Here is a 27,606-nt window from a genome sequence, read left to right on the forward strand (position 1 = left end):
GAAAGTCCTCCTGCTTACTATTCCTTTCATTCTCTTCTGCAGCATCAGTAGTGCAAGGTGTTTTAGCTTTTGCAGGGTGTTTTAGCTTTCTTCTTTGGCAGAAGGAATGCCAGGATAATATATTTTAAGATTTATTACTGTATATATTAACTGTTAAGGAACCAATTTAGAATTAAAAAGATAAAGGGAAGGAAATGAGGATTCCTGTCCATAACAGGACTGTATATAGCAAGTACACAAATAAGAGTTCAGTTCAAACTATAATACACATTATAGAAAAATCATAATTGGATCTAGTCCCATATATTTGCAGAGGATAATTTTTTTCTGATTTTCCAATCCTTATTCCAGGACTGGGACAATTGGTTTTCCCTTGGGAGAAGCAAGCCAGCAAAGGTTCTCTCTTCCTGTTGGGATGATACAATATAGAACAAAGGTCCAATAGGGTCTGTTTTCCATCTTCCAAAATTAATCCATGAAGAGCTTTCTAGCTCCTAATTGGTTACTTACAGTTTGAGTTTCCTGGGCTTAGATTGGTAAATTTATGTTTAATTCTTTTGTATCTGAACATTTAGGAGTATTTTTTTCTTTTTCACTGCATCATCTAGAGTTCCACTAAGGCTTCAGAATCAATGATTTAAATCTTTCCAGCAATGTAAACAAAATGAGGTTATTATTAGGACTTTGACCAGCATTACAAATAAGAGAAAGGAAACAAGATTGCCATGGCAAACCCATTACCAAGAAAACATAACACAATAGAACCACACATGGCCCAGTAACCACACATGGCCCAGTATTCGGCAACTTGGAATATGTGAAAACTTAACATAGTTTTAAAATAATGAATATAAAATTTATCTTTACAACCCTCAAATGTGGAAACAATTGGGAAGAGCAAAACATGTGTCAGGGTATCATGAACACACAAGGGAGACTGTAAAAAGAGAATGGGCAAGAGTTTAACCTCCCTAGAGCCACAAGAGCTATGTCTCTGAGGATTTATGGTCTCTAGGGAGGAAGAAAGAGCATTAAAATCACTTATAGAAAAAGTCCATCTATATTTACTCAGCATTAGATGTGCAAATACCACACAATAAAGAGTTTGCAGTGGTCTTATCTAGGAGTCCTCAAGCCCTGGGCCGTGAAAGAAGCAAACCAATGGGTTTGTGTGCACAGCTCCACTTGTGCAAATGGCACAAGTGGAGCTGTTCTCTCCTCACCCCTGCCGCCCGTCCACAAAGGTGGAAATGTTGGAGACCGCTGGTCTAACATTTGGCTAGAAAATGTAGGAAGAGTGGTAAGATCATTCTCATAATCAATGTTCCTAATTTGCTCCTTTACCAGTGACCATATTCAGAAGAGAGGCTGAGACTAACAAAATTTATTTATACAAGTTGTTACCATGATTGACAGCTGTCTATCAACAGCAGAGGTAACAATCCTATAGGAATAGAAATGATTCCAAAGCATGAAGTTCTCAGAAATGTAAATTCTAGATCTTGCAAGTTCCTCACCATAAAACCCCTTGAAAGAAACTTGTTTCTCAGACTGAATGACAGATCTGACAATGTTTCACTATTCCTGTTCTTGAAAAATATATGCCATTCTATTTGTAGTCTAATAATCAGGTCAACATTCATACTCCTTTTATCAGATGCACGGTTCCTTTTTAAATTTACCATAGATATTAAAAATGCAATCATAAGATTAAATGGCAAAAATGAAAGGCAAAAAGCAAACAAAATGGAAAGGCCATTTCTGTCCGTTAGAAATCTAAGGATTCAAAGTGCACCTACTTGCATTTTCAGTCTCAATTGTTCTGGTCAATTAAATGGAATTTGGTGTGTCAAACAAAGATCTTCCTAAAGACAAAGATTCACCCTTACTGTAAAAACAATCAAACAATCTAATGAAATTATATTCATTCACAGATGAAATATGAAAATTAGACTTCAAGGAGATTTGAAACAGATATTGAATTTATTGGTCAGCTATGAGTAGGAAAATACATTGGTAAAGAAAAAAAAGACAACCCTGTATATAAATATAATACTAGCTAGTTAAAATTTGACCAAGAAGAAAGTTCCACTGAAGAGAACAGTAAAAGCCCTTGTTTACCATCAGACCATATTCAATTTCCCATTTATCATATTGAAGAGCTGCCTATGGACAAATGCAACATTCTTTGAGCTTAGTGCAGATGATGTGCTGGTTTTTTTTTTTTGTTACACATATGGTAAACAAGAGTTAGTCCAGTGCATTACACGTTATACAGAAATACTGTGAATAGAGACTATCTAAAATTTAGACACTACTTAAACATACCAAGATACCTACATTTTAAAGAAGCTTACACAACTGAAAAGTATATCAGGAGTTAACATATATGAAAATACTGTGTCAGGCTGGATGGGAAAATAAACAGACTCACCACTTAAGCAGTAAATTTGACTTGGAAATTTGCAGTGATTAACTCTGTTGAAAAATGGTAGTGCAATTATTTTGTCTTTGAGTTCTTTGTCCTATGGATGAAGTGAGAACTTGACATCTGAACCTACTATTCTATATTTAAGCCACAGCAAAATTCATATAATTTTATCAGAGATTTACATAAGTGGGTGCAAGTCTGCATTTTGAATGGTTAGTTTTTACAATGGAGACTTCTATGTTTTAAACCCACAAATAAACAGGGACAAAATAATTACACACATATCCTCGATATTTTCCTCGGTGATCTTAACATTTCAAAATCCCTTAACATTTATATTTTCCATTTAAGTTCCGTTAACAACTGAATGTATGCACATTTCAGAACCAAATAGACATACGTAGTTTTTTTTTCTTAAATTAGGGGACAGGGACAGGACACTTCATGCCCAGCAATGCTCTATGGTTTTGACTTAATATATGTGATTACATTGATAAGAAATACTGAACATATATTATGGCAACACCCAAAGCCATCTTAAGTAAATAAAGTGTTAAAGTTACCGGAAATTAGCATTTGTGAAGACATTGTTTATTGCATTTATTTATTATCTGAATTTGTTTGATGCAGAAAATTATTTAAAAATATTACACTTGATGCAATTAATGTATCATCCAGTAAAGTTGCAGAATATTTCCTCAAAGTGAGCTTCGATTCATTGCTGCAGAATCTGACCAAAGGTCCACTGATGCCAAAGAGGCTCTATTGTTTCTGAGATTTTATTCTTCATCTTCTTATCCAAACATAAAAAATTTTAATTGAGCAGCTCTGAGACTGCAATATGCCCAGGCAAGAATAGAAGAGCACCTGAATAGGCTTCTAAGCACTGAATATGCTACCACAAATTCATACAGATATGTATTTAAGACAGAACAACTAAAGGTGAAAATGGATTTGTAAAGCTTAAACCTTTAAGATTTACCAAGTGCACTCAAGCTCCAACTTAAATGGAAAAAAATCAACTCCTTTCAAGAAATATAAAATGTATAAGTGCTTCCCTTCTATAAAGCTTTCTGGACATACTACTAAATAATCCAGATGATCAGGAAACAAAAGAGTTGCAAAATATGGCAAGCTAAATTGGTTCCACTGTCATAGAAAATTGTCATGACATACATTACCAACACATTGTTAAGGAAAGATGAGTAAAACACCTTTTATTCACACTTTTACAAAATAACCCCAACCAAAAAAAGAACAAAAGAACAAAAAACATCACTACTCATTGGATCTACTACATCAATTGTTACCAGCATTCCGATGTACTGATTATAAACTGGACATGTTTGGTATTTGAATAACTAAAAAAAAAAACCAAACAAAAAAAAAAACACCCCACAACAACAACAACAAAAGAAAAAAAAATCAGGTCCTAGACAAGGATTCAAGATCTCCCCTTTTTCTACTGAAACTTTAAAATGTTTTAAACATGAATTCATTGTAAATTTATTGTTCTCTTCAAAACAAAATGGTTAAGCACTTCTAAGTGCAGATAATTTCTTCTTTATAAAATATTCAATTATTAAGATCCATTTTTATTTTTTTAAAAGTCATTATTTTCTGAATTTCAATACAACAACGTGCTTTTATTTCTCTGCCTGCAGTTGAAACAAAAGCAGTTTGACCAAGTTCTTTCTTTATATAAGGTAACATTGAAGGTCCACCTACTAAGGAGTCGATAAAATTCCCCTTTAGAACAGATTGTGTGTGTGTATGTATGTGTGTGTATACAGATAGATACACACATACACACACACACACATACACACAGCTTTCAAATACTAATGGCACTATGTGGGTACACAATTTTATTTTTGTTGACACTTTACAGAAAAGGACTTGGTCACTTTAATGATTGATCTGAAATGTTGTCTAGGGAACCTGTACTGAAAAAGCATTTCTAATTACACTGCTTCATAAAATAGAAGACGGTATACTTAATCTTCAAGGAATGGCGACTGAGGAATACAGTTAAATTGAAAAAGGAATTCACATGATGGTATTTAGTGGGGGAGTGAGGCTAGGAAAGAAACAGCATTATGCAATAACATTGAAAGAAGCAGTGCAGGGGTATCAGAAGCTTAGAATTTGTGTACCCACCATCTGAGCATGTTCATAAAAGTGATATTCCAATGCTTCACAAAAGGAAAACAAAATAGATGCCACAGCTTATACAAAAGTATCTTCATAAAATTTTCACAAAATGTTAACATTATTTTTTAAAAAATAAAAGAGGATGCCCAGGTTCCCTCTGCATGCACAGGCAGTGCTAATTGAGAACAAAATCAAGCAGGCACAGTGGAGATAGGAAATTGGTGACTCAACACAGAAACTAAAGAGCTGTACACAATGTTCCGCCCAACCCACTTCTGACAGGAAAAATGCTAGTGATCATACTGATGAGTGCTATCCATCCACAAACGCCTAATCAGACACTGCTTAGCTTATCTGTTCCGAAATCAAGTGAAAGTTGCCACTTTTAAGTGAAAAGAAAGAAAGAAATGGATGCGTGTTAACTATGAATTTACCAAATTCAGATTTAAAAGCGGTGTTCTCAATTTAAAAAAATGAAGTAGTACATATGGGCTAAAAGCCCTAACAGTGCAAATCATTAGCAGAGAAAATCTGGTGCAACTTCTTTTACAAGCTGGCCTTTATAACACATGAAACAGATAAAAATTTAGCCTTAGTTTACAATACAATCATTTTCCAAATCTGATTTTTTTAAAGTACAAAATCTCATAAATCAGGTTTTCTGTTGTTCATATACAATCAATAAAGGCTAAATTCAAATTCTATATTTTACAAACAAACAAGTCTGAAAAAGAAGGGAGTGAAGTATGGAAGAATGGTCTTTTGATTTTTAACTACTGGCCTCAAAAAGTAGTGCTACAGATATCTGTGCAAAAGAGAATTTATTATAGCAATTCCCTATTTTCAAGGCATGAAATATTACATTGGATAAAACAAACAGATTATTGGTAACAAATCTAAGAAAGGTGCCCATGCACCAATCCCTGTCTAACAGTATATAAAGCATGTTGGGCTCAGAATTGTGTGTCTGATAGCACCTGGCTTTTACTATTTCTTTAACAAATTATTAGATTTAAAATTAAGATCATTAAGAAAGATCCCTGTTGGCCATACCTCACTCCTCTATATTCAGATTTTACAATTTTACAAATTACATCGAGGTTGTCCTCTAAAATGTACTTGACTACCTCCTGCTAGGCAGATGGATTCCATTTACCGGGGGCAGGAAAGGCAGCACCAGCTCCAGTTGTGCAAAAAGTGAGAAGTGGTCAGAAGGAATGAGCGGGTGTGGACAGCCACTTATATTGTTCTCTATTAGCCAATGATGATCCAAAGGTCCTAAGATGCCAAGAATATTCAGCTGAGGTTTAGAATAGAAGATGTAATCAATAATACCCTAAAAAGAAAAAAGAAAAGAGAAAGGAATTGCATAAATATCTTTACATTAATAAACCATAGGCTTGTTTGAACACATTGATTTCATGTTAAAATATCCACTGGTGTATTTTTAGATGGCTGGCCTATGCAGAGTTCTGAGACACAGAAAAATGCCTACTCCAATATACATTTTCCTATAGTTTGAAATCAGATGTGACATTTCTACTGCTTGTAGCTATCAGGTTGTCACTCCAATCCCGTCTGCCTATAACATTTAATTTACAGTTCTCTCTAACCACAGATGATGCATGCAATAGATCAACTCACATAACTACCGAATAGGAGAGGTATAAAATTGTAAAAACCATTTAAATATCTGGAATCATAAGTCAGAGAAGACGGCTTTTGCCATGCTTTCTTAGCTACTTGGTGTAGCATATCCAGCATCAGAATGGCTACCACTGCATGTGTGAATGGGCTAAATTACAGGACTTTGAAAGGGGACATTTTAAAAGGATCTATTGTCTTATATTTGTGATGTTAAGAAATGGCCCCTGATCCCAACTTCAGAAGATGAATTTGATTAATTACCTTCTGATTAAAGGATAGATCCACAATGAGAGAAAGACTCTTGTTTGCAGGAAAACAAGATCAGGTTTATGGCACCATAAAATATGGTGTGATATTTTGGTGTGGAGAGAAGAAAATAAGCTATAGTTGCCACATGATACGGAAGTCACATAAAGTCAATTGTGAAACTAGTGGGATAGCTATTTGTGACGATGGCGATGGTTACAATATCCTTTTTCAAATACTTTTAAAAACACAACAATTTCTAGACAAGAAAGGAGAGGTGATGTAAGAGAAGCCATAGAATCTGAGTTGGTTTGACACATTCACATAATCTCAACAGATGGCATATGAGATCCATACTTCAGAAGTACTGAGGCTTATTGCTTCTGGGCAGAACAGAAATCTCCACGATACTGATCTAGAAGAAGTCAAATTCTACTTCTGAGGACAGAATAGAACATTTTCAAAATGCTTAGAACTAAAATTTACAAAATCCCATAGCTCTAGCTACGAGGGTTGGGATCTAAATATTTGGAGAACATCAGATTATTTAGCTACGGATAATTCTAGACTCTAGATGAGACAATGGAGGCTAAACTAATTCCCCATTCATCAGACATCTTTCATAGTACATTAGTAGCAGTAGTTCTTGAGAAATACCAATAATTTAGCCAATGTACATAATAAGAATATTGCCCTGAACCAACACAGCAGAAAAAAATGTTCATCTTATTATTCAGAATCCAATATCTGAACCTTGCTGAGCCAAGGACTTGTTTTCCAAAATCAGTATAGCAAAGGAGAAGAGACATGAGAGAAGCATCAACGAGATAATATGAAGTAAGAGTATTAGCTATAAATAGGTTTCCTAATCTGAGTTTATATATTCAAAAAATTAATATACTCTCATCCACTTAATGGCTCTGGGTAGCTTACAAAGGTGTGCTAAAAACAAAAATATTTAACCTTGCAACAACAAATTCCTAACATTAGAACACTGAAACAAAGTCTGCCAGTATGGCTGTCTATCTATTTTAGAAAAGGAAAATAGATGATGGGACGCTAAGCCACATGATGTGGTTCTGATCCATTATCATCAGTTTAATATTCATTAGCAACAGCACTTAGACTTATATACTGTTTTACAGTGCTTTACAGCCTTCTCTGAGCAGAGTCAGCATATTGCCCCCAACAAGCTGGGTCCCCATTTTACCCACCTCAAAAGGATGGAAGGCTGAGTCAACCTTGATTTCATGGTGAAATTTGAACTGCCAAATTGCAGGCAGCCGGCAGTCAGCAGAAGTAGCCTACATTACTACACTCTAACCAGTGCGCCACCACAGCTCATTAAGTTTGTAATTGTACTGTTATAAACATAAATATGATTTAAAGCTGGGAATGTATTTCTTAATTATACATACACACAAAATGTAAAGAATTACTGATTTTACTGAACTCTGGGGTGGGACAGCAATAAACCATATATATCTCTTCATGTTGTAAAAACAGTGTGACCTTCAATTTGCAACTTTGGATTGTCAAAATGTGTTTGTTGTGTGATTGCAAGCTGGCTATTTATCAATGCAATGGAGCGTCTGATATCATTCCATTGGGTCAAAATTTAATGGCATGTTTAAAGATTGGGCTAAGTGTCCTGGCTGATCTGGCAGGGCAGGGCAGGGCATTCTCTAGGTCAGTGGCACCTATTCTTTTGGTCTCTAGGGACCAGTTCTGTGGAGAAAGGTTTTAACACAGACAGGAAGGGGCGTGGTTTTGTGTGCTGACTGCATCCCATGGTTGGGGCTTCGCTTGTTTGCATGGCCGTTTCTGGCATGCCGCAGTCTGGTGCCAGTCCTTGGACCGGGGGTTGGGGACCCCTGCTCTAGGTACTTTCAGCTAAGGAATATTGGCTGGAGGGGCGCAAAAGAGCCTTTTTGCTATGGCACCCACCCTTTGGAACATCATTCTCCCATATTAGATTGGCTCTGGCCCTCTTGGGTTTTTGTAAAGCCTTAAAACCTTGGCATTAGAGTCTAGCCTGGTGTCCTGGGCATGTATTACGACCTATCACTTGGCTGTGTGAATGATTGGTTAGATTATGCTGGCTGCTATCCATTTTATTTTATTTTTATTGAATATTTTATGCATTTTTATTTGTTCTATTGCAACCTGCCTAGAATCACATAAAAGTGAGATACACAGCTACATAAACTGAAGAAATAAAAGATTTTATGTGTAGCATAATATGTTTTTGTTATTTCCTTATTTGTGGGGGAAGGGGTTTCCTCCCTCCCCATTCTCCCTTTCTTGAACATTATACCCTATTTTTAAAAACTCAGGCATTTTCCAAGGCCCCCTCTAAGCTGTAATAAGAAAGGAACTTGCTTTATCTCCTGAGGCCATCTGTTATAGCTACAGAAAGCAGAATTAATCGCTAGTGTCAAATGCATATTCTGGCAAGATAAGCAATAAGTGCTTCTTTGAGGTCAATAGGAGATGAGTCACCAAAGCCAGGTCTCTCTCACCAGGCAGGGACAGGTCTGATTTATCAGATGGAAATGATAAAAGATCTACCCGTTCACTGATGTTATATGATTGTTCATTCATCAATGATGAATCAAATAGGACAATCTCATGCTGCCCCTGATCCTTAAAAATAAATGCCATTCTCTCCACTTATAATAAGTGTTTCTTCAAAATTGTAAGTCCATCTCCCACATTCAGTAACAAATATGTCTTGTCCTATAGAGGTTGTTTGTTCTCCCAAACAACCTGGAAATGCTCAAGATTTCCTGAGATGTCCTGAATTTACAGAACAATAAAAATAAACAACATGTTAGCAACAACTAGGCTCTAATCCTGTGATAATCCTTTCCAGAAACTTCATATACATATGAAATAACAGAACCTTAGGGGACACTTCTAGATAATTACAACAGGAAATTCTTTCTTTCTTTTTCAATTTCCAAAGCACTGCACATTCTCAGCCTGTACATGCCTAATTCCCACCATAACTGACTTCACATTTCATGTTTCTGGATTGAGTTTTCCACGCTAAACTACATAAACCTTAAAGCAACATTGGTGCAATGGGAATTTGTTTTAAGGAGTCATAATCTTTGTGTAAAATCAAGCTTACCTTGAAATCAAATGTGTAATTTGTGTAAGGCATTAAACCATTCTCATAGGCACTCTTCAACTTGAAACCATGAGTAATCCTTCCATTGGTAGTTCCATTTTTTCCATTATAACTGAAGTTAGAGAGACTTTCATTATATCTCAGTTCCTTGAAATCTTTATGATTTGTTTCTACGCCACCAGTGCTCAAATATTCAACCACACCTATTACAATGTAAATTAACAAAAGAACTATTAATAACAAAGCAAATGTGTTCATTTCAGTACTATTGCTCCACCATAACCAAAGGAAAATATTACCATGCATTTTATTTTTATACTGCTTTTATTGACTAAGAAGCTGGAAATATTTACCAGCTTATTGTATTTTTTGTTTTCTATACAATAAGCATTAAGTATGATTTGGAAGAATCAACTAAATTAAAGACACAGTGAGGTTCTATGTGTTTGTGAGTCAAAGGTTAATAAAATGAGCCTAACTCCACTACTGGTAGTCCTTGACTTACAACCATTCATTTAGTGACCATTTGCAGTTACAAAGGTATTGAAAAAGTGATTTATAATCATTTTTATACTTACAAAAATGTAGCATCCCCATGGACATATAATCAAATTTCGGACGATTGGCAACTGGCATGTATTTGGGACAGTTGCAGTGAACCAGGGTTATGTGATCACCTTTCTGCAACCTTCTGACAAGCAAAGTCACTAGAGAAGCCAGACTGACAGTTGTTAAGTTACCATGTTACTAATTTAACTATATTCACTTAACAGCTGTGACAAAAAAGATCGTAAAATGGGACAAAACTCAGTTAACAACTGTCTTGCTGAGCAATGGAAATGTTGGGCTCAATTGTAGTTGTAAATCAAGTACTACCTGTACTTAGTATTCATATCAAATTTCAGTCTTCAAAATTCTTTCACTTCACCAATACTGCAATGCTTTAATGAAGGTCAGTATATTCCATGCTACATACGGGAGATTAGAAAAATTTCCAGCAGGTGCAGTGAGATTGAATTGAAACTAAATTTATTAGATGTATTAGTTAAGGTGCTAGACTAGGACTAGAGAGACCTAGATTCAAGTTACCCTTGGCCATGGAAACTCATTAGGTCACTTTGGGAGAGTCATTTGAGGTCACCAAATTAACTGAAAATATTATTACTGTGGGGAAAACTGAAGGAGGAATGGTAATGTATGTCACATTGAATATCTGTGGAGGAAAAGTGGAACAAAAATCTAATACAAAACACTAAATCCATAAAAAGCTTTACACGCTCATCCTCAATTAAATGCCCGCTTAACTCAGAACCTGAACAAGTGATGGTCAAGCAGAGAATTTAGAGTGCTTTGGACCTTTGCTACTCATAGTTTTGAATTTTGAACCATGTACAACTACTTGGGCACCTCTTACATTTTAATTTTGTACTCCACCTTCTGCCTTATTTAATTCTTTAGAAGCACTAATTGAACCTGAATTCAGAACTGATCATTCAGTGTGCTCAAGAAGACTTTAGCAGCTTGACGTTTCTGAAGTCCTAACAGCAAGGACCCCATCCTACACCTTCAGAGATTTTTCAGTAAATAAAATGTAAACTCTGTTAGACTGTACAAAAGATCAATCAGTCATATCATTGTTCTAATAATTAATTAGAATATGTATCTGCTTACCAGAATCTGGCAAAGAATTCAAATCTGCACACAGTACAAGTGGAATTGTTGCATGTTCCCCCGAAGCACTAGGCCTGAGATTCCGTGAGGCTTTGTCAATTATGTTCTTTACTTCAGAAAGGAACATCATTGTCTGAACCAGCTTCACATCAGAATAGTCTGGGTCCCAGTGCATGTGTGCATTTGCTACCAGAACCAGCTGTTTATCCATTACAGAGTGTGGTTTGCCAGCTAAAATTTAAAAAAAAAAGTAACATATCCAATGAGGCAAGAATGGAATTGTACTGTATGAATCTCAATGGTTAATTTACTGTAACCTACTTCTGGGCAACTAAATTGAGACTGTCAATGGAAATTAACCAGGATTCATTAGCATAGCTAGCCATTTTACCATTTAAAAAGAAAAATTAGTCATTTTTGTTGGCATTATTACATTACTAACACAAGAACAAAAAGCCACATGGTGATAGTCTGCACACAAATTGTGTTGCTTTAAAACAACTGCTGCTGCTATCTATAACTATGTAGCCAAGATGATCCTTTAGTCTTTTGCACTGTCTGCTCAGAAAATCAGAGGCAAGGTGATAATTTTGTAAATGGAAAAAAACCTAAAGGAACTTAGGCCTAACCAGTAATTATACACCCTCTAAGGAACAGCAGCAATAGAAAAGGACTGCAGCGTATCTTTAACCTGACCCTCATTGTTGCTTGAACTCTCTATCTTCTAATGTAACTTCTACATTTTCTCTTCATAGAGGCTGCCTACATGAACAGAAATATGAGAATATCAGATCTCTAAGTCACACAGCGACTCCCATGAATAGACAATGGTCTCCCTTGCAGAAGAGATATCGTCACAATTAAAAAAGAAAGTGCCATGTTACTTAGAGGCAGGATTAAATGCTAATAAACTGTTCTACAACTGTTTTTATTCAAGATGCCCCTTTGTGTACTAAATAATAACTAAAGAATTAAACTAAGAATTAAACTAAACTGTAAGAATAGCTAAAGAATATGTTGTAGCACTACCAAAGAAATCCGTTCTCCTCTAATAATACAAGGGGATCAACGTTCTTTATAAAGCAATTCAAAAGTGGCATCCTTACATAATTACATGAAATACTATATATGTGTCCATTTTAGTGTTTTACATATGATTTAATTTTCATTAGACAATAACAAAACATACACAGAAATATGAAAAGATGATGGCATGAAAAGCAAGTTGTAATAACTCATTCATGTTACATTTTTACTTTCAATTTGCTGACATCAACGGATCTTTTGTACTGCAAAAATTAGATGTAGAGCCACCTCTTGTGTACTAGGTAAGATTGTCAGCTGTAGCCGAGTCAGATAAAATATTTTTCTTTGGTACAAGAATTAAAGGTTTCCTCTTTTAGTAATGTTGAAAGCTAGGAAATTCTGATATGTGAAGAACATTTTGGGAGGGGGGTGTTCCATGTCCAACTAACCATGTTGTAAATAGCAGTACAGGTAGTCTTCATTTAGTGACTGCCTTGTTTAGTGACTGTTTACAATTACAACCATGATGAAAAAATACGTTTCTAGACATTTACAGATCGGGGGGAGGGGGGCAAAAGATTGTTACCACAGTTGCAATTTTACTTAAAAACTGCATTGCTGAATGACTGATTTGCTGCTCACAATTGTGGTTGTCAAATGAGGACTATCTGTAAGGACTAGAACTAGAAAAGTATTATAAAATAAATGTTCATTCTTAAATCAATCACAACACAGAAAGCTTCAAATAGCCACTGATTAGTCATTCATCTTTTTAGTTTTTTTAACAGGCCTTCTGAATAATTTTTCCCTCCCAAAGTAGGTGTGTGTGCGCACGTGTGTGTGTGTGTGTGTGTGTGTGTGTGTGTGTGTGTATGAAATGAGTCAGTCCAGTCTACTACCAGATTAACAACAAACTTACATGACATTTCCATTAATTCCTTTCGCAGTTCTAACAGCACAGCAACCCCAATGTTGTCTTTCGTCATGACTCTGTTCAGCATTGCCTCAGATCCTTCAGAGTTTGCCATAGCCAATTGGTTAAACTCAACAGTATGTTTTTGAACCAAGGTGAACCTTAAAAGAACACGGCAGAAGCAAAGACGTCATTTCCCATTTAAAAAAATAATAATTACTTGGCGCATCTTATTTACTTAAGAAAAGGCTTTTTAAAATATAGAAATGATATAGTGAAATGTATTTATTTAATACGGACAATGCAATGAAGTGATAGCTTATGCCATATATAAGTAAAGGTCACTCAGACTGAATTTCTGAGTAGGCAAAAAAAGTGATTCATTGGCAGAATGAAACAAATAACCAGGTTATCAACATATGCACTGAGATGTCAGACTTTGGCACTCATTTCCAATCTATATAAAATTTTAAAGGAGTTTTATACCAATTATGCTCTAAATAGCCTCTCTACAAGGAAGTCTGGGGTTCTGCTCAAATTTAATAAAGTTAATAAAGTAAAAAAAAAAACTAGTGTACTGGCAAACCAGTTTCATACTGTTGCCAAGAAAACAACTTGGATATACCCATTAGAAGCTGAAGAAGACAGTTTACTTATTCCTATTAAAAGAAGACCAAACTAAATTGTAGTGTAGTCCAAACTAAAAAATGCTATGTTTATAATTGTTATAATTAATTGTAACAGCTGATGTATATATAGTCTTCTTTAAAAATAGAAATGCTTCATTTTGCAAATAATGTTATCTTGAAAACATCATTTGAAAACCAAGTGAATTTTAAAAAATGTTACAGAATTATTTTAGTGAATCCTTGAAAATAATACTTAATGATGCTAGTGTTTCAGTACTGTATACTGCAGCAGGATGAACAATCTATTAATTCACTTAAGATTCAGTATATTATTAATAGCTTCATAACCAAGGTTAGACATAATTTAGTGATTTGAAAATTTATTGGCGTAACTATTATATCAAAACTTATTTTTATAATCTCTTACATTTTGCCAAAACAGATAGAATTTAAATATAAAGGGTTATTTATTTATTAGATTTATAGGCTGCCTTTTGACCTTTTCACTTCAAAGTAGCAAACACAATATTTCTTTGCATCATTTTTCCAACAACAACCACAGGATAGATTGGACTGAGACAGTGTGACTGCCCCAAAGCCACCTAGGGCTAAGGATAGACTTTAGTGGATCTTCCAGATTCTGATTTGGTATACTTTAACCAGTACAGGTAGTCCTTGACTTACAACAATTTATTTATTGACCATTCAAAGTTACAGTGGCATGAAAAAGTGACTTAAGAACATTTTTCACACTTATGATCATTGCAGCTTCCCTGTGGTCACATGATCAAAATTGAACTGCTTGGCAACTGGCATGTATTTATGATGGTTGCAGTGTCCCGAGATCATGTGATCATCTTTTACGACCATCTGACAAGCAAAGGGGAAGCCAGATTCATTTAACAATAATTTCACTAACTTAACAACTGCAGTGATTCACTTAACAACTGTGGCAAAATTCACTTAACAAAATGGGGCAAAATTCACTTAACAAAATGTCTCACTTAGCAACAGAAACTTTGGGCTCAATTGTGGTGGTAAGTCAAGGACTACCTGTATACCACACTCGGAAACCTGTAATTGTTTAAGAATCATATCTCATTCTGTGCACGGAGAGAATGAGATTGAAAGTAAAAGAGAAGACAACTGCTTAAGATTGCCTGGCAATCTTATGATGGAGAATTTTTATATTTATTTGTTTGTATCCCTCATTTATTAACTTTACAAATAAATTTATAAATAATTCAAGGTGGCGAACAAAGATGCCTCAATTCATAGCTCAGTCGGTTTCCATGCTACAGTAGCACTCTTATGGTGTAACTTCAACATAGGATATCTTTCAGCTACAAATACACATTCATGTCAAACACAAACTACAAAGAAAACAAAAAACTGCTTTCAACCAACATACTAAACAATTCTAAACATCTGAATCTAGAGGAGGAAAAAATCAATACTGATTCTTCAATAGCAATCAAATCTCCTTGCTATTATGAAAATAATGCTGAATATTTGACTCCAACAGTTTCAGGTGCTAAACACCTCATTAAAATATGCAGTATTCCATCTTGACTGGAGAACAGACTGTTTTGTATAGCTCAGATGTATTTTGAGCTCAAATAAATTCTGTTCTCTTATTTGTAATATTCCCCAAACACTTGAAACTGCCCATCTCATACCTGAAACAGGTATTTCACAACCTTGTGTGGGACATTTTGTACCCAACATGGGTGTTTCAGATTTGAGGTAACTCAGTTTGAAATGTATTTCACATTCTTACTTTCAAATCCACAGTTCCCTTTCTTCATACCTCACTAATGAACAGTTTTGCAGTTAACGGCTGAGGTATTACAAGATTCTTAAATCAGTAACTTATCAAAAGACCTTTTAATGCAAAGTAACTAAAGATAAAGCTAAAGAAATAGCTTTTGTTGCAAGGGGAAAACTGATTTTGTTATGCAAGTTAATGTATCCAGGGAAAAAGCATTTGCTTACTTTTCTGTCTTAAAAAATATTGCACAACCATCAACATGCTTTCTTTCTTGTTCAGACATTGTTCTAGCTCTGGATTTTGGACTAAAAAATCCATTGTACCCACGTTCTTTCAATTCTGCTAGGAAAAAACTGTAGTACTGCTCAGTTTCAACCTCCTAAAATATAAAAAAGCAAATAATTAGTTGAATACAATATATTCATTTATAATTATTATGAATATTTGAATATCACCCAATTCAAAAAGATTCCAGGTAGTTTACAAAGTAATAATGAAAATTTACCATTCAAAAACACCTGAGACCCACAAAACAAAACAAAAATCACATTAACTGCAAACTGTTGACTGAAAACCAGAAAAACATTAAAATATACCCTCCTCCCAAAAGGCAATCCAATACCAACATGAATGGCTTTGTGGAAGTAAGTTGTTCCATAACCTTGGGACTGCCATGATCAAGAAGGACTGCTTGTCAAGCGCAGGAAATCAGGAGTCCAGGAAGTTCAAATGGTTTATTGTATGCTAATGCTCTCTACAAGAATCTGAATTACTAACAGTCAAAGCAAATTGGCGGTAGATAAGAGTCAATGGATTTCAAGGTCGAGACTGATGACATGTTTGACCTCTCCCTCAGGCTCAACCTGGTCATCTCCTACATCACCTCTCTACTTTCTGTAGACACTGTAAGCATGTATTCCTGGGATGAATAGACAGAATGGTTTGATTCTTGCTATAATAAGACAGCTGTGAAAATACATGAGAAGTGAATCATGAAAAATGTTATAGGCTCAAGACTGAAGTATGCATTGGAGTTGGCAGTCTGCTAGTAACCACTGAAGTTATGGAAGCATCAGATGTTATAATCCTAACATCTAAGTGCTAGATTTCGCCAGCAGCTATGTTTTCAGCCAACTACACTTTCTCAATTATCTTCAAACACCCATTGTAATAGTCTAAATCAGGGATGTCAAACTCAAGACCCGGGGGGCAGATCCAGCCTGCGGGGTGCTTAGATCTGGCCCATAGGGCCACCCTGGAAACAGCGAAGAACAGCCCATGATGCCTCTGCCAGTGAAAACAGAACTTGGGAGGGTTGTGTGCAGCCCTCCCGAGCTCCGTTTTTGCTGGCAGAGGGTTGCAGGAGGCCATTGCAGCCGAAAACGGAGCTCAGGAGCCTGTTTTCTTTGGCAGAGCGCTCCACAGGCACCCCCGACATGAGTAATGTTGAACTGGCCACACCCTCCCTGGCCATGCCCCCCCCCCCAAGGTCAAACACAACCCCAATGCAGCCCTCAATGAAATCAAGTTTGACACCCCTAGGCTAAATACAGTAGTATGGGGGGCAGAAGGCGCAGTTTAAGGGCTTCATAACTCAGAGGCTACCACAATAGAAGTGCCAGCCAAAGCTGGGCAAAACTCCTATGACCGAGGCCTCCTTATTTTTACTCAAGCAGAAGTCCTGACCTTAGGAAACCCCTCAAGTCACAGACGTGTTCCTTCAGATCTAAACCGATTACTCATAGTATCTGATGATAACCAGACCAAATGAAAGAGTGGAACCAAGTTGTGTCACTCAGCAAAATGTTTGCACATTTCCTCATCTGATCCTTAAGCACCTGGTCCTTAAGCACTCAGACTTCCAGTTGCATAGATTCGAAGGCTGGCTCTTATGATTTAAAGTAGGCAAATGATTAAAAAGTAGCTTACCCAGTTTGCAAAATAAGATGTTATTCCTGTGGATGTATGCTACATTTATATTTGTAGCCCATAGAATTAATAAACTACTTTGTTAATAGCGAAGTAGTTTGTGCATGACTGCAGCCTTTTTACCATTTACTGGATTTTGGGTGACCCATAATAAGGCTTGACTTAAGCATTGGTATGAAAAACGTGGCATGGAACAAGCAGTCTTTTCAGCCTTCTAGCACTGAGTGACCAAGTGTTGCCCAGATCATGCCTGAGGCAGGACTGAAGCACAGAATATCCTGGATGTCTAGTCCAGTGCCTTTAACCATTACACCAAACTGGTTCTCATGTGAATGAGATATCATGCTCCAAAATAAAATGTTTGTGCAATGCATAAAGCTGGGGGTGTGGTTCAGGAACAATTGAGCTAATTTGTTGGCAAGCCTGAGGAAGGTATAAAGTGTACCATTTTAGAAAAAGTATCAACACTTTTGTTCAACATCTTTGAGTTTGATAAGTCAATAATGAAGAACAGATACACTTGTCCAGGGTCTAGGTAGTAGAAATAAAAGCCTTGTGCATTTCCTTGGTTGGTCTCTGACAACAGCTAATAGCACTTCTGAGCTACTTGTAAGTATTCCAGGTTACAATGATCCATTCCAACTTCAACAGGGTTTTGAGTTTCTTCCAGTAAATGCTTCCAAGTTTCAAAGGCTACCTACATAGCTAAGAGTTTCTTGTCCCAGACAATATAGTGCTATTTTTATAAATTTAATTTTATCTAGTTATAGGCTAGATACAGGGAAGCAAGGTCTGTATTTTTGCTGCAGCTCGTAGCCAAATAACCTTTGGAGTCCTCGGAGCTCTCTCAGCTTGGTTGTTTGCTTGCAATTGTTTCATTACCCATCTAGATAACAGCATCAGTTCTTAGGGGTGTTACCTAATATCTGCCAGCAAACAACCAAGCTCAGAGAGCACCAAGGTTCTACCCTGAGCTACATATATTCTCTTCTTGTTGAAATAACATTTATTGTGATATCAGAATCATTAGTTTCCATTGCAAATGGTTCAGCAGGGTTAGGATAGTCTGGGTGGAGAAGGATTCATTTAGTTCTTGGAAATCTTTCTGCCTGTGGTATACCATCTGGATGGTGCACTTTTTCAGAGATGTAGGTTAAAGAAGTTGAGTGTTTTGAAAAGTTCAAAATGAAGGTTTCAGCAAATGTGAGGTCAGTGAAATTCTTGAAGGATCCAGAATAATCTCAATATAATTAAACAATGAAGCTATGGAGGTGTAACCCATTTTGTTACTGAGCTAGATAGTAAAAACTGGTGTTTTTTGAAAATGGTGTATGGGAGGTTTTCAAGGCAAAAACTCATATACAAATTGCACTGAGCTAAAAAGGCTAAAGCATTTTCAGGCACTACTGCAGGACATTTTTGAAATGGTGCTGGGTACATTCTATACTGTATAGCTTGTATGATCAGATGAAAACCTGTGTTTTCAATTGTCAACAACTGCAATTAAAGGAATTACTTTCAATCTGTCTTGTACTGCCAACTGCACATATACAGACGGTTTTGATACAAACTCAAGGTTTTTATTGTAGTCATAAATCCTTAACTGTAGTGGCATAAACACATTGCAAACAGCAAACTTTCTGCTTATGGAATGAAAACACGACAACTAACTGTAGTCCAGAGAAGGGGGGAAAAGGTCAATTCAGAAGTGGTCCTAAAATGATCAGGTTTTAAAATTCATCCAGACAATCCAAAGAAGCATTGATATATGATTGCATCATTGTTTAAGTGGGGTCTTGTCACTATCCCACAGTGTGATTGTGATGCTCCTCGACAACATATTCATCCCATCATGTCCGAATGTCCATCAAGAGCTTACACCAGCCCAATGTCTGGTTTTTTTTCAACACAGACCACCCTGTCCTTGAATGGCTGGGTGGACTGGACATTAACATTTGAACCACTTTAAGTCCATGCATTTGCCATAAACTAAATAAATAAATAACATGCATGCAGATTGATTTGGGGGTGGGGGATTGTCAAGTTTCCTTTGCATAGCCCTTACTATCATTTTGATTAATTTGCTGAGCCATGCTTCTTCTTTTTCATTGTGATATGACTTCATTCGATCTTCTCTTCGCAATTTGGGGTGCATTGCTGGGTTTAGGAGTTTGCCTAACTCAGGCACTGGATCAGCTGACTCAGCTGCACTGTGTCTTCTTAGCATTCTCTTCAGCTAATTCCTGTATGTAGTTTAACCTCAGGGTCAGTGGCTGAGCTCTTCAGCTTCTGAATCTAAAGACTCAGACTGATTCCTAACACTAAAGGATCTATCTAATAGGAGTTGGGCAGGTGTGCTCTCTTCATTGAAGTCTGTACAAGTTCATCAGCCAGAACAGTTCTAGTCTCATATCCAAGTCCGAATATTTATTCTAAGGGATCCAGTCAGTCCACTTTACCTAGAACAATTTGCAATTGAAGCCCCATCAAAATCTTCCCCTAAAAGGCAAGATGCTTGAAGTCCAGGTTCCGGTTTGAGTTTCTTCGGCGACAGACCGATATCCACGATCGTGTGCAGTTTCGATCTGTGCTCGCTGCTGGAGCAACCCGAACCGGCTGGTTTCGGGGCAAAGCCACCCCATAGAAATGGTGAAGAGGGGGGAGACTGCCAGCAGGGTCAAGGAGAGTCGCATCTCTCCTCCCCAGCTGGCCATTACTCCCTTTCCCAAAGGCGGTTGCAGCGGTGGTCAGAAATGGCCACCTCAAAGAAGAACTTGACCGGAAAAGAATGTGCAGGAGGAAGATAAGAAGAGAAAGTTTTGGCTGACCGAGTCAAACTGAAAAAGCAACAATATAAGGTACCCTGGAATTTGAATTATAAAAATAACACTGCTCCCAAAGAAGACTTTGAAGCAGCGAATGAGAGAGGGAAGGGAAAGGATTTGGGTTTTTTTCTTTTCTTCCCTATATTGACAACTTAAGAGATCTAAGCAAGAAACCGGCAAAAATCCACTTTGACATTAACAGGTATTTAAGCTAAAAATAAAATGTCAAAGGAATAATAAAGATTTCTGGATTCTTAAAAATTTTTAAAAGAAGGAAAAAAACAAAAGGGTGGGATCTGGAAAAATGGAGGAGACCACCTGGAAGTGAAAGCAATTAACAGTGAAACTTTAACAAGATTCCTAAAAGATACATTTTAATTGAAACTTTGTAACAAGATAATAGAACCCCAGGAAGAGAAAGTGAAAAAAGAAGCAAGAAGAAACAGCTTTGGATTATTTGGATTACTTGGTGATTTTTTGATTTTTTGATTTTTGGCTATTGGATTTAAAGGACTAAAATTAATCGGGTGGTTGTTTAAAAGTTTTTAAAAGGGTATCACTTTTGGAAGAATTGAGAATGGAACTTAAAAAACAGAAAGAAGATGCACAAGAAGGAAGAGGTTCTTTTGGCTTCATATTTCAATTTTTAGAAATGGAGATCCTGAACTATAAGAAACAACAAGAAATGCCTGTAGAACAAGAAGGGCGGGACAAAGAAGAAGCCATCTTCAATGACCAAGTATTTCTATGCGGGGAAAAGAAAGGAAAGAGGGGGGAAAGAGAGTAAAAAATTTAAGATTTGAAAAAACAACCCCCAAAAAGAATAGTTTGAAAAGTAATTATAATACTAGGAAGAAACAGTTGAGAGGATTACAGAAGAGAGAACCAGAATTAGAAAGAGAAGGGGTCAAAAAGGGAAGGGAGAAGAAGAGGGAGAAGAGGGAAAGGAAAAGAAATCATAAAGGACAGAAACTGGACTTAGAGAAACAGGGAAAACGTACAAAGATTAAGGGTATAAGCCTATTTAGAAGACACAGAGATAATAGGTGAAAACTCAATTGAAAACAGGATTCTGCAAGGGTACATAAGATAGTATTGTTATATTAGAAATAGAAATGAACTTTGAAAATGTGAAACAAGTGTGATTAAAATGATAGATAAAATACTCATTGTAATGTAATGGAATGTTTAATAAAATAAATAAAATAAAGAGAATGAGAGAATGAAACTAGGAAAGGAGGGGAACATTTTAATTATTATTAATGTGTTATAAAAATTTAAGTGAAGAGGAATATGAAAGAAATATGAAAAAATTATGGAAATATTGTAAGTGTTCCTAGAAGTATGATATTCTATTGAAAAGAAATGTTAAAGATGTTAAAGATTATAACTAATATTAATGATAGAGTTGAATTGGAATAGAATAAGTATTTTATTTATTATTGTTATATACTTTCTTTTTAAGAACAGTGCGTATTTTAAGAATGTACCAAGCAGAATTCGACTGGAAGTTATGTGTTATACTAAATGTTATAATTGTAAATGCATAAAGTGAAGCTTAAATAAGAGTTGAATGGATAAAAATTACAAGATATAAAGATGTCATACTCCAATCAGTAACTACAGGGGAAAATTTTGTTTAATGAGAAAAGAAAATATGAAATTGAAACAGGACAAAAAAAGTATAAATATAATGATTAGAAAGATACTGAAACCTGAAACTTAGAATATATATATAATATATATATATATATATATATATATATATATATATATATATATATATATATATATATATATATATATATATATATATATATATATATATATATATATGAATTTAATTTAGAAAGGAATGAGATAATTAAAAGTAAGATTGAGAAACTTAAGGGAAGGGAAAAATTATTGAGAAAATGTTAAAATAGTAATAAGATATGGAATAGAACACAAAGATGAATATGAAATTGAATTTGTGTCTGTATGGAGAAGTGATAACCCGGGACCATGCTATTCTCAAACAAAGAAATTTTACTTGTATTATGTTTTGTGAAAACCCAAATAAAATTTTTATATGTATAAAAAAATCTTCCCCTGAAAGAAGTTGAGTAACATGACCGGTTGAGAGAGGGCCTCTTAAGAACAGGCAACTCAACCCCTCTTTCATTTACTTCCTCTATCAAAGAGGCATTAATAATATCCATTCCCTGTCACCTTCCTTCTGGTTGCCTAAATTACCTAAGGGGTGTGGATTCATCCCACAGGTTTCATAGCTCACACTGCAAAGTATCATATACACTTTCTTGTGGTCCATAGTTCAAAAGATAACATTGCCAAGACATTGCTGCAATATTATCCGCATATGGTCCAGGAAATACTGACAGCCTAAAAATTCTTAGATCAAATTCTGCTGTTGGATAATACACCTGCAACAGCCCCAAAGTGTGCCCAACTTCAGATATAGACGCTGACACTCAAGTTACGGCCAAATTGGAATAAAATCCCTAGCAGCACGAGTTTTCTATTTTTAAGTACCGTATATACTCGAGTATAAGTCGACCCGAATATAAGCCGAGGCACCTAATTTTATACAAAAAAACTGGGAAAACTTATTGACTCGAGTATAAGCCGAGGGTGGGAAATGCAACAGCTACTGGTAAATTTCAAAAATAAAAATAATTAATTTGGGAAGCGATCTCACTATCTCACGTCGCCTCGGGAAGGGAAAGGCAAAGTGCTTTTGCCTTTCCTTCCCGGATGGCTGTTGGGAGTCACTGCCGCGGCGCAGCCCAGTCCCGCCTCCTCAGGAAGGGAAAGGCAAAGTGCTTTTTGCCTTTCCCTTCCCGAGGCGGCGGGACTGGGTCCGCGCCGGCAGCGACTCCCAACAGCCCCGAAGAAGGCAAAAGGCGCTGCCTTTCCCTTCCCGAGCGGCGGACTGGGCCGCGCCGGCAGCAGCGACTCCCAACAGCCCCATCCGGAAGGGAAAGGCAAAAGCGCTTTGCCTTTCCCTTCCCGAGCGGCGGGACTGGGTCCGCGCCGGCGGCAGCGACTCCCAACAGCCCCATCCGGGAAGGGAAAGACAAAAAGCGCTTTGCCTTTCCCTTCCCGAGGCGGCGGGACTGGGTCCGCGCCGGTGGCAGCGACTCCCAACAGCCCCATCCAGGAAGGGAAAGGCAAAAGCGCTTTGCCTTTCCCTTCCCGAGCGGCGGGACTGGGTCCGCGCCGGCGGCAGCGACTCCCAACAGCCCCATCCGGGAAGGGAAAGGCAAAAAGCGCTTTGCCTTTCCCTTCCGAGGGGCGGGACTGAGGTCGCGCCGGCGGCAGCGACTCCCAACAGCCCGGCCGGGAAGGGAAAGGCAAAAGGCGCTTTGCCTTTCCCTTCCCGAGGCGGCAGGACTGGGGCCGCGCCGGCAGCGACTCCACACCATTTTTTTTTCAGAGGAAATCTGACTCGAGTATAAGCCGAGGGGGATTTTTTCAGCACAAAAATGGGCTGAAAAACTCGACTTATACTCGAGTATATACGGTATTCTGACCATATGAAATAATGAACCTCTGGGGCTTGTTTCTGTTCTCTCATGGTTCCAGAGTAGATGGAACAGATTTGTGTGCTGAATGCTACCTACTATTAAAACTGCAGAAAATTGGGCCTATTCAATATTATTAATAGCATAAATTCCTGCGGGAAACAATGGAAATATTGCTCTTATCTAACTGAAAAATTAGATTAAATTAGAATGTACTATCAAACCTGACAGTTGTCTTTTCAAGTTCTTTAAATAAACCTCTTCAGTTAATAGAGTACTGAAAGTGCTCAACTCTTTAAAATGTCCTTCAATTAATTAATCCACACTGTGATTTGGTGGTTTGTTTTTTAAACAATTCCTTTATCTGATTTTAGAAGTTACTGTTCCTTCCTCCTTCCTTTCCTTTCATAGCCTTGTACCACATGCAAGCATAACAAAAGCAACTTTGTTGTCCCGATTGCTGGCTGAAGAAATAATTGAACACATATCATTAACTTTACAAGATATCAAAGTACGCACATCACACCCATGTATATCAAGATTCAACAAACCAAAACACTGTCTATATGTCAAGGCTACTAATATGAACATTTCTGTATAAAGTACAGGCACACATATATCTTTGCAATACTTATGTGCAAAATAAATCAGAGTTCTCTCTCTCCTACATACATGAACTCTAATTTCTCCATAGCAAAGTCGCTGTTTTGTTTTTTTAATGGCAGGAACTTGGTAGGCTGCTAGGCATGAAGCTTAGAGCAGGTTTCTTCTGTCTGGTTATATGTGTTTTATTGTATCCTCAACCCCCACCCTGAGTCTAAAGCATTAAAAGCTAAGACATGACTGGCTACACGGGAAAATGGCTGGAAAAAAGAACCCAATTACAACACACAACTGTTGCCCAATTGTACTGCTCTGAACAGTCAAAACCATCAAAACTGGCTCTTGAAGCCATTGTGTTCTGTGACAGCTTCTGTGAGGAAAATGAAGTTATACAGGATTCTCCCAATACATTTTATTTCCAAATTTTAGACAAATTCGTCAGCAAATTGATTGGTATTTGTTGTTGTTTTGGCACTATTCAAATAACTTGAGAGCCTAAGAATGTAGAAATATTTAAATTTCATATAAATTACTATAAGGAAATTATACATAACTGTCCCAAAATTAACTTATGCCAGTATGGTTTAAACCAGAGGCATCCACAGGATCCAGAACTTTCATCAAAATGACAAAAACTGTCACATTGTATGCACTAATCCTTTCATGCAATTTATATACATAAGTTCAGCTCTCATTTTATATCAGGATTAGGGTTCCTTCCCCCAGTCCCCTCTGGATGCTTTTGGTTTAAATCAAACTTGAGCCCTAAGAGTGATAGATAACTGAAAGTACATATAGACCAGGGGTGTCAAACTCAATTTCATTGAGGGCCACATCAGGGGTGCATTTGATCTTAGGGGGTGGGGGGTGGCCAGGGTGGGGTGGCCAGCTCAACGTCACTCATGTTGGTGCATGTTGTGGCCCAAGTGCTCTGTCAGCAAAAATGGGCTCCTGAGCTCAGTTTTCGGCTGTGACGGCTTTCTGCAACCCTCTGCCTGTGAAAACAGAGCTTGGGAGGGCCGCACACAGAAGGTTGCAGGAGGTCATCACAATCAAGAATGGAACTCCGGATCCTGTTTTCACTGGTAGAGGGCGGCCATATTTAAGCATCCCGCAGGCCACATCTGGACTATGGGCCTTGAATTTGATATCTCTGATATAGACTGATGGAATTGGCCTAACTATTGCTGTGTCTTTCTTTGCATGAAGGTAACTCAAATATGTGTTTGCATATTGCTAGTGATATTGAGCTTATGTAAAATGTGAAGACTACTAGTACTAGTACTGTGCACTGTGCTTGTTTGTTAAGTTTTGGTACATTTGAGCAACCTGTGCATTCTCTTTTGCCTCCCACTGTATTGGGGTTCCAAAATATTTAAAAATGTCAGAACAGAGACAATGTCATTTTGCAGTTTTCAGTGACCTTTTCTTATCTTTCTTTTTTTTTTTTAAACAAATTTTATTAATTTTAAAGACAAACAAAGCATCATTAGACATTAAAGACATTAAACCTCTTTCCATTATAAATTTTTACAAGGCAGATAAAACATTGTTTTATACAATATAGTTCTGATATATCCCATTTCCACTTAAATATCTTTTAGCAGATTTCTCATTATTTCTCTTTGCTCTTATTCAATTACATTTCTTCTATATTTATCCATTTTATAATCATCATATTCATATTTCCCTCTGTCTTGTTTACAATTATTCTCCTCTCGCTTTCCTCCAAGGTTTTATTAAATCTCAAACGGACATACACACACAAAACACAAAAACATAAAACTTCTTTTTAAAAAGTAGCTTGGCCCCGGATTACCTCTCTTTGTATGGACTTCAATTAAATTCATGTTCAACTTATATGCCATTACCTATCTTATTTACCCTTCTATATCTTCATTATAACTTCTCCCCGCTTTCCACTCTTCTTAATTCTATTTTATTTCATCTTAATTTAAATCATTATATTTGTATCTTTTGTCCATTCTTTTCCAATTATCCATTTATCTCATTCCCTATAATAGAAAAAAAAAGATTTCTCCTGAAATCACTAATCGAAGTATGATGCCTTTCCATCGCTCCCCTAAATTAACATTTAAGGTAACACCTAGTTCCCTATCTGATTCTGCTTAGTACATTCTACCTACTAAGTTTTTTAAAAAAGAAAAAAAAATAGTAAATCCATAAAGTAATTAAATATATAATTAAACATTAAATCTCATAACATTCCAATTATCTATTTCAAAAACAAATACCACAATAATAAGTTCATACTAACATCCACAACCTTTAATGTTTTAATCTTTACTTAAGTCTTATAAAATTCTAATTTTCTATTTCTAATACAAATACTACAATACTATCTTATGTACCTTGCAGAATCCTTTTGAAACAAAATTATGCATTACCCTTTATCCCTAAAAAAAATTTCTTTTTCACATCTTGTTTCATACCTTTGTGGCTTTTCCCCCCCTTCTTCCTTCCTATCTTATCCCATCTGGTCTTTTTACCCCCCTTAGCTTCCCCTCTTTGTTGTATTTCTCTTTTCTTTTGCTTTCTAACATTGTATTGATTTTGCATCTTATTTTTCTCTTTCTTGGATGTTTTTTTAAGTCTTATGTCCTTTTTCCTTCCTCTCTTTCTCCTTCCTTTCTTAATCAACTTTGTAGACTCGTTAAAGATGGCTTCTTCTTCTTCTTCTTCTTCTTCTTCTTCTTCTTCTTCTTCTTCTTCTTCTTCTGCTTCTGCTTCTGCTTCCATCAATTGTTGTGTTTGCTGATAAGTGGCAAGCGCCATTTCTAAAAAAGCGAAAAATTTCTCTCACACCGTCTTTACCTTCTTTCTTTATTTTACCATATTCCTCTCTCAGTTCATCAACAGATAAAGCCATTATAAACCTTTTCTTCTTCTTTTTTCTCTTCTTCTTCTTCTTCTTAAAACAACCAAGATAATTCAAAGCTTGGAACAATTCCCCAAAATCCCAAAGTCATCAAACAATCCAAACAGAGCACAAAGTTCTTCCCTTCACACTTTTTCTTCCTGGGGTAATATCAATTGGAAAGGGGAAAAAAAACCCAATCTGTATTTTAAAGTCTTATTGC

General features: G+C 36.5%; 1 protein-coding gene across 3 annotated transcripts in view; it reads right to left on the reverse strand.

Annotated features, from left to right (window-relative positions):
* Positions 1–1,960: 1,960 nt before the first annotated feature.
* CNOT6 (CCR4-NOT transcription complex subunit 6) overlaps positions 1,961–27,606 on the reverse strand; it is a 58,472-nt gene continuing 32,826 nt past the window's right edge. For all 3 annotated transcript variants that reach the window (XM_026686581.2, XM_087955241.1, XM_087955242.1), the window contains exons 8-12: positions 15,849–16,003; positions 13,231–13,385; positions 11,286–11,516; positions 9,615–9,817; positions 1,961–5,921 (exon numbers count right to left, since the gene is read on the reverse strand). In XM_026686581.2, coding sequence (XP_026542366.1) covers positions 5,709–5,921; positions 9,615–9,817; positions 11,286–11,516; positions 13,231–13,385; positions 15,849–16,003 — 957 coding nt within the window. In that variant the 3' untranslated portion in view covers positions 1,961–5,708. The remainder of the gene's footprint in view (positions 5,922–9,614; positions 9,818–11,285; positions 11,517–13,230; positions 13,386–15,848; positions 16,004–27,606) is intronic.

This window comes from Notechis scutatus, chromosome 2 (assembly GCF_049901735.1).
Source record: "Notechis scutatus isolate UNSWTSFEM ecotype Mainland chromosome 2, rNotScu1.2, whole genome shotgun sequence".
In the NCBI taxonomy this organism is placed as follows: Eukaryota; Metazoa; Chordata; class Lepidosauria; order Squamata; family Elapidae; genus Notechis; species Notechis scutatus.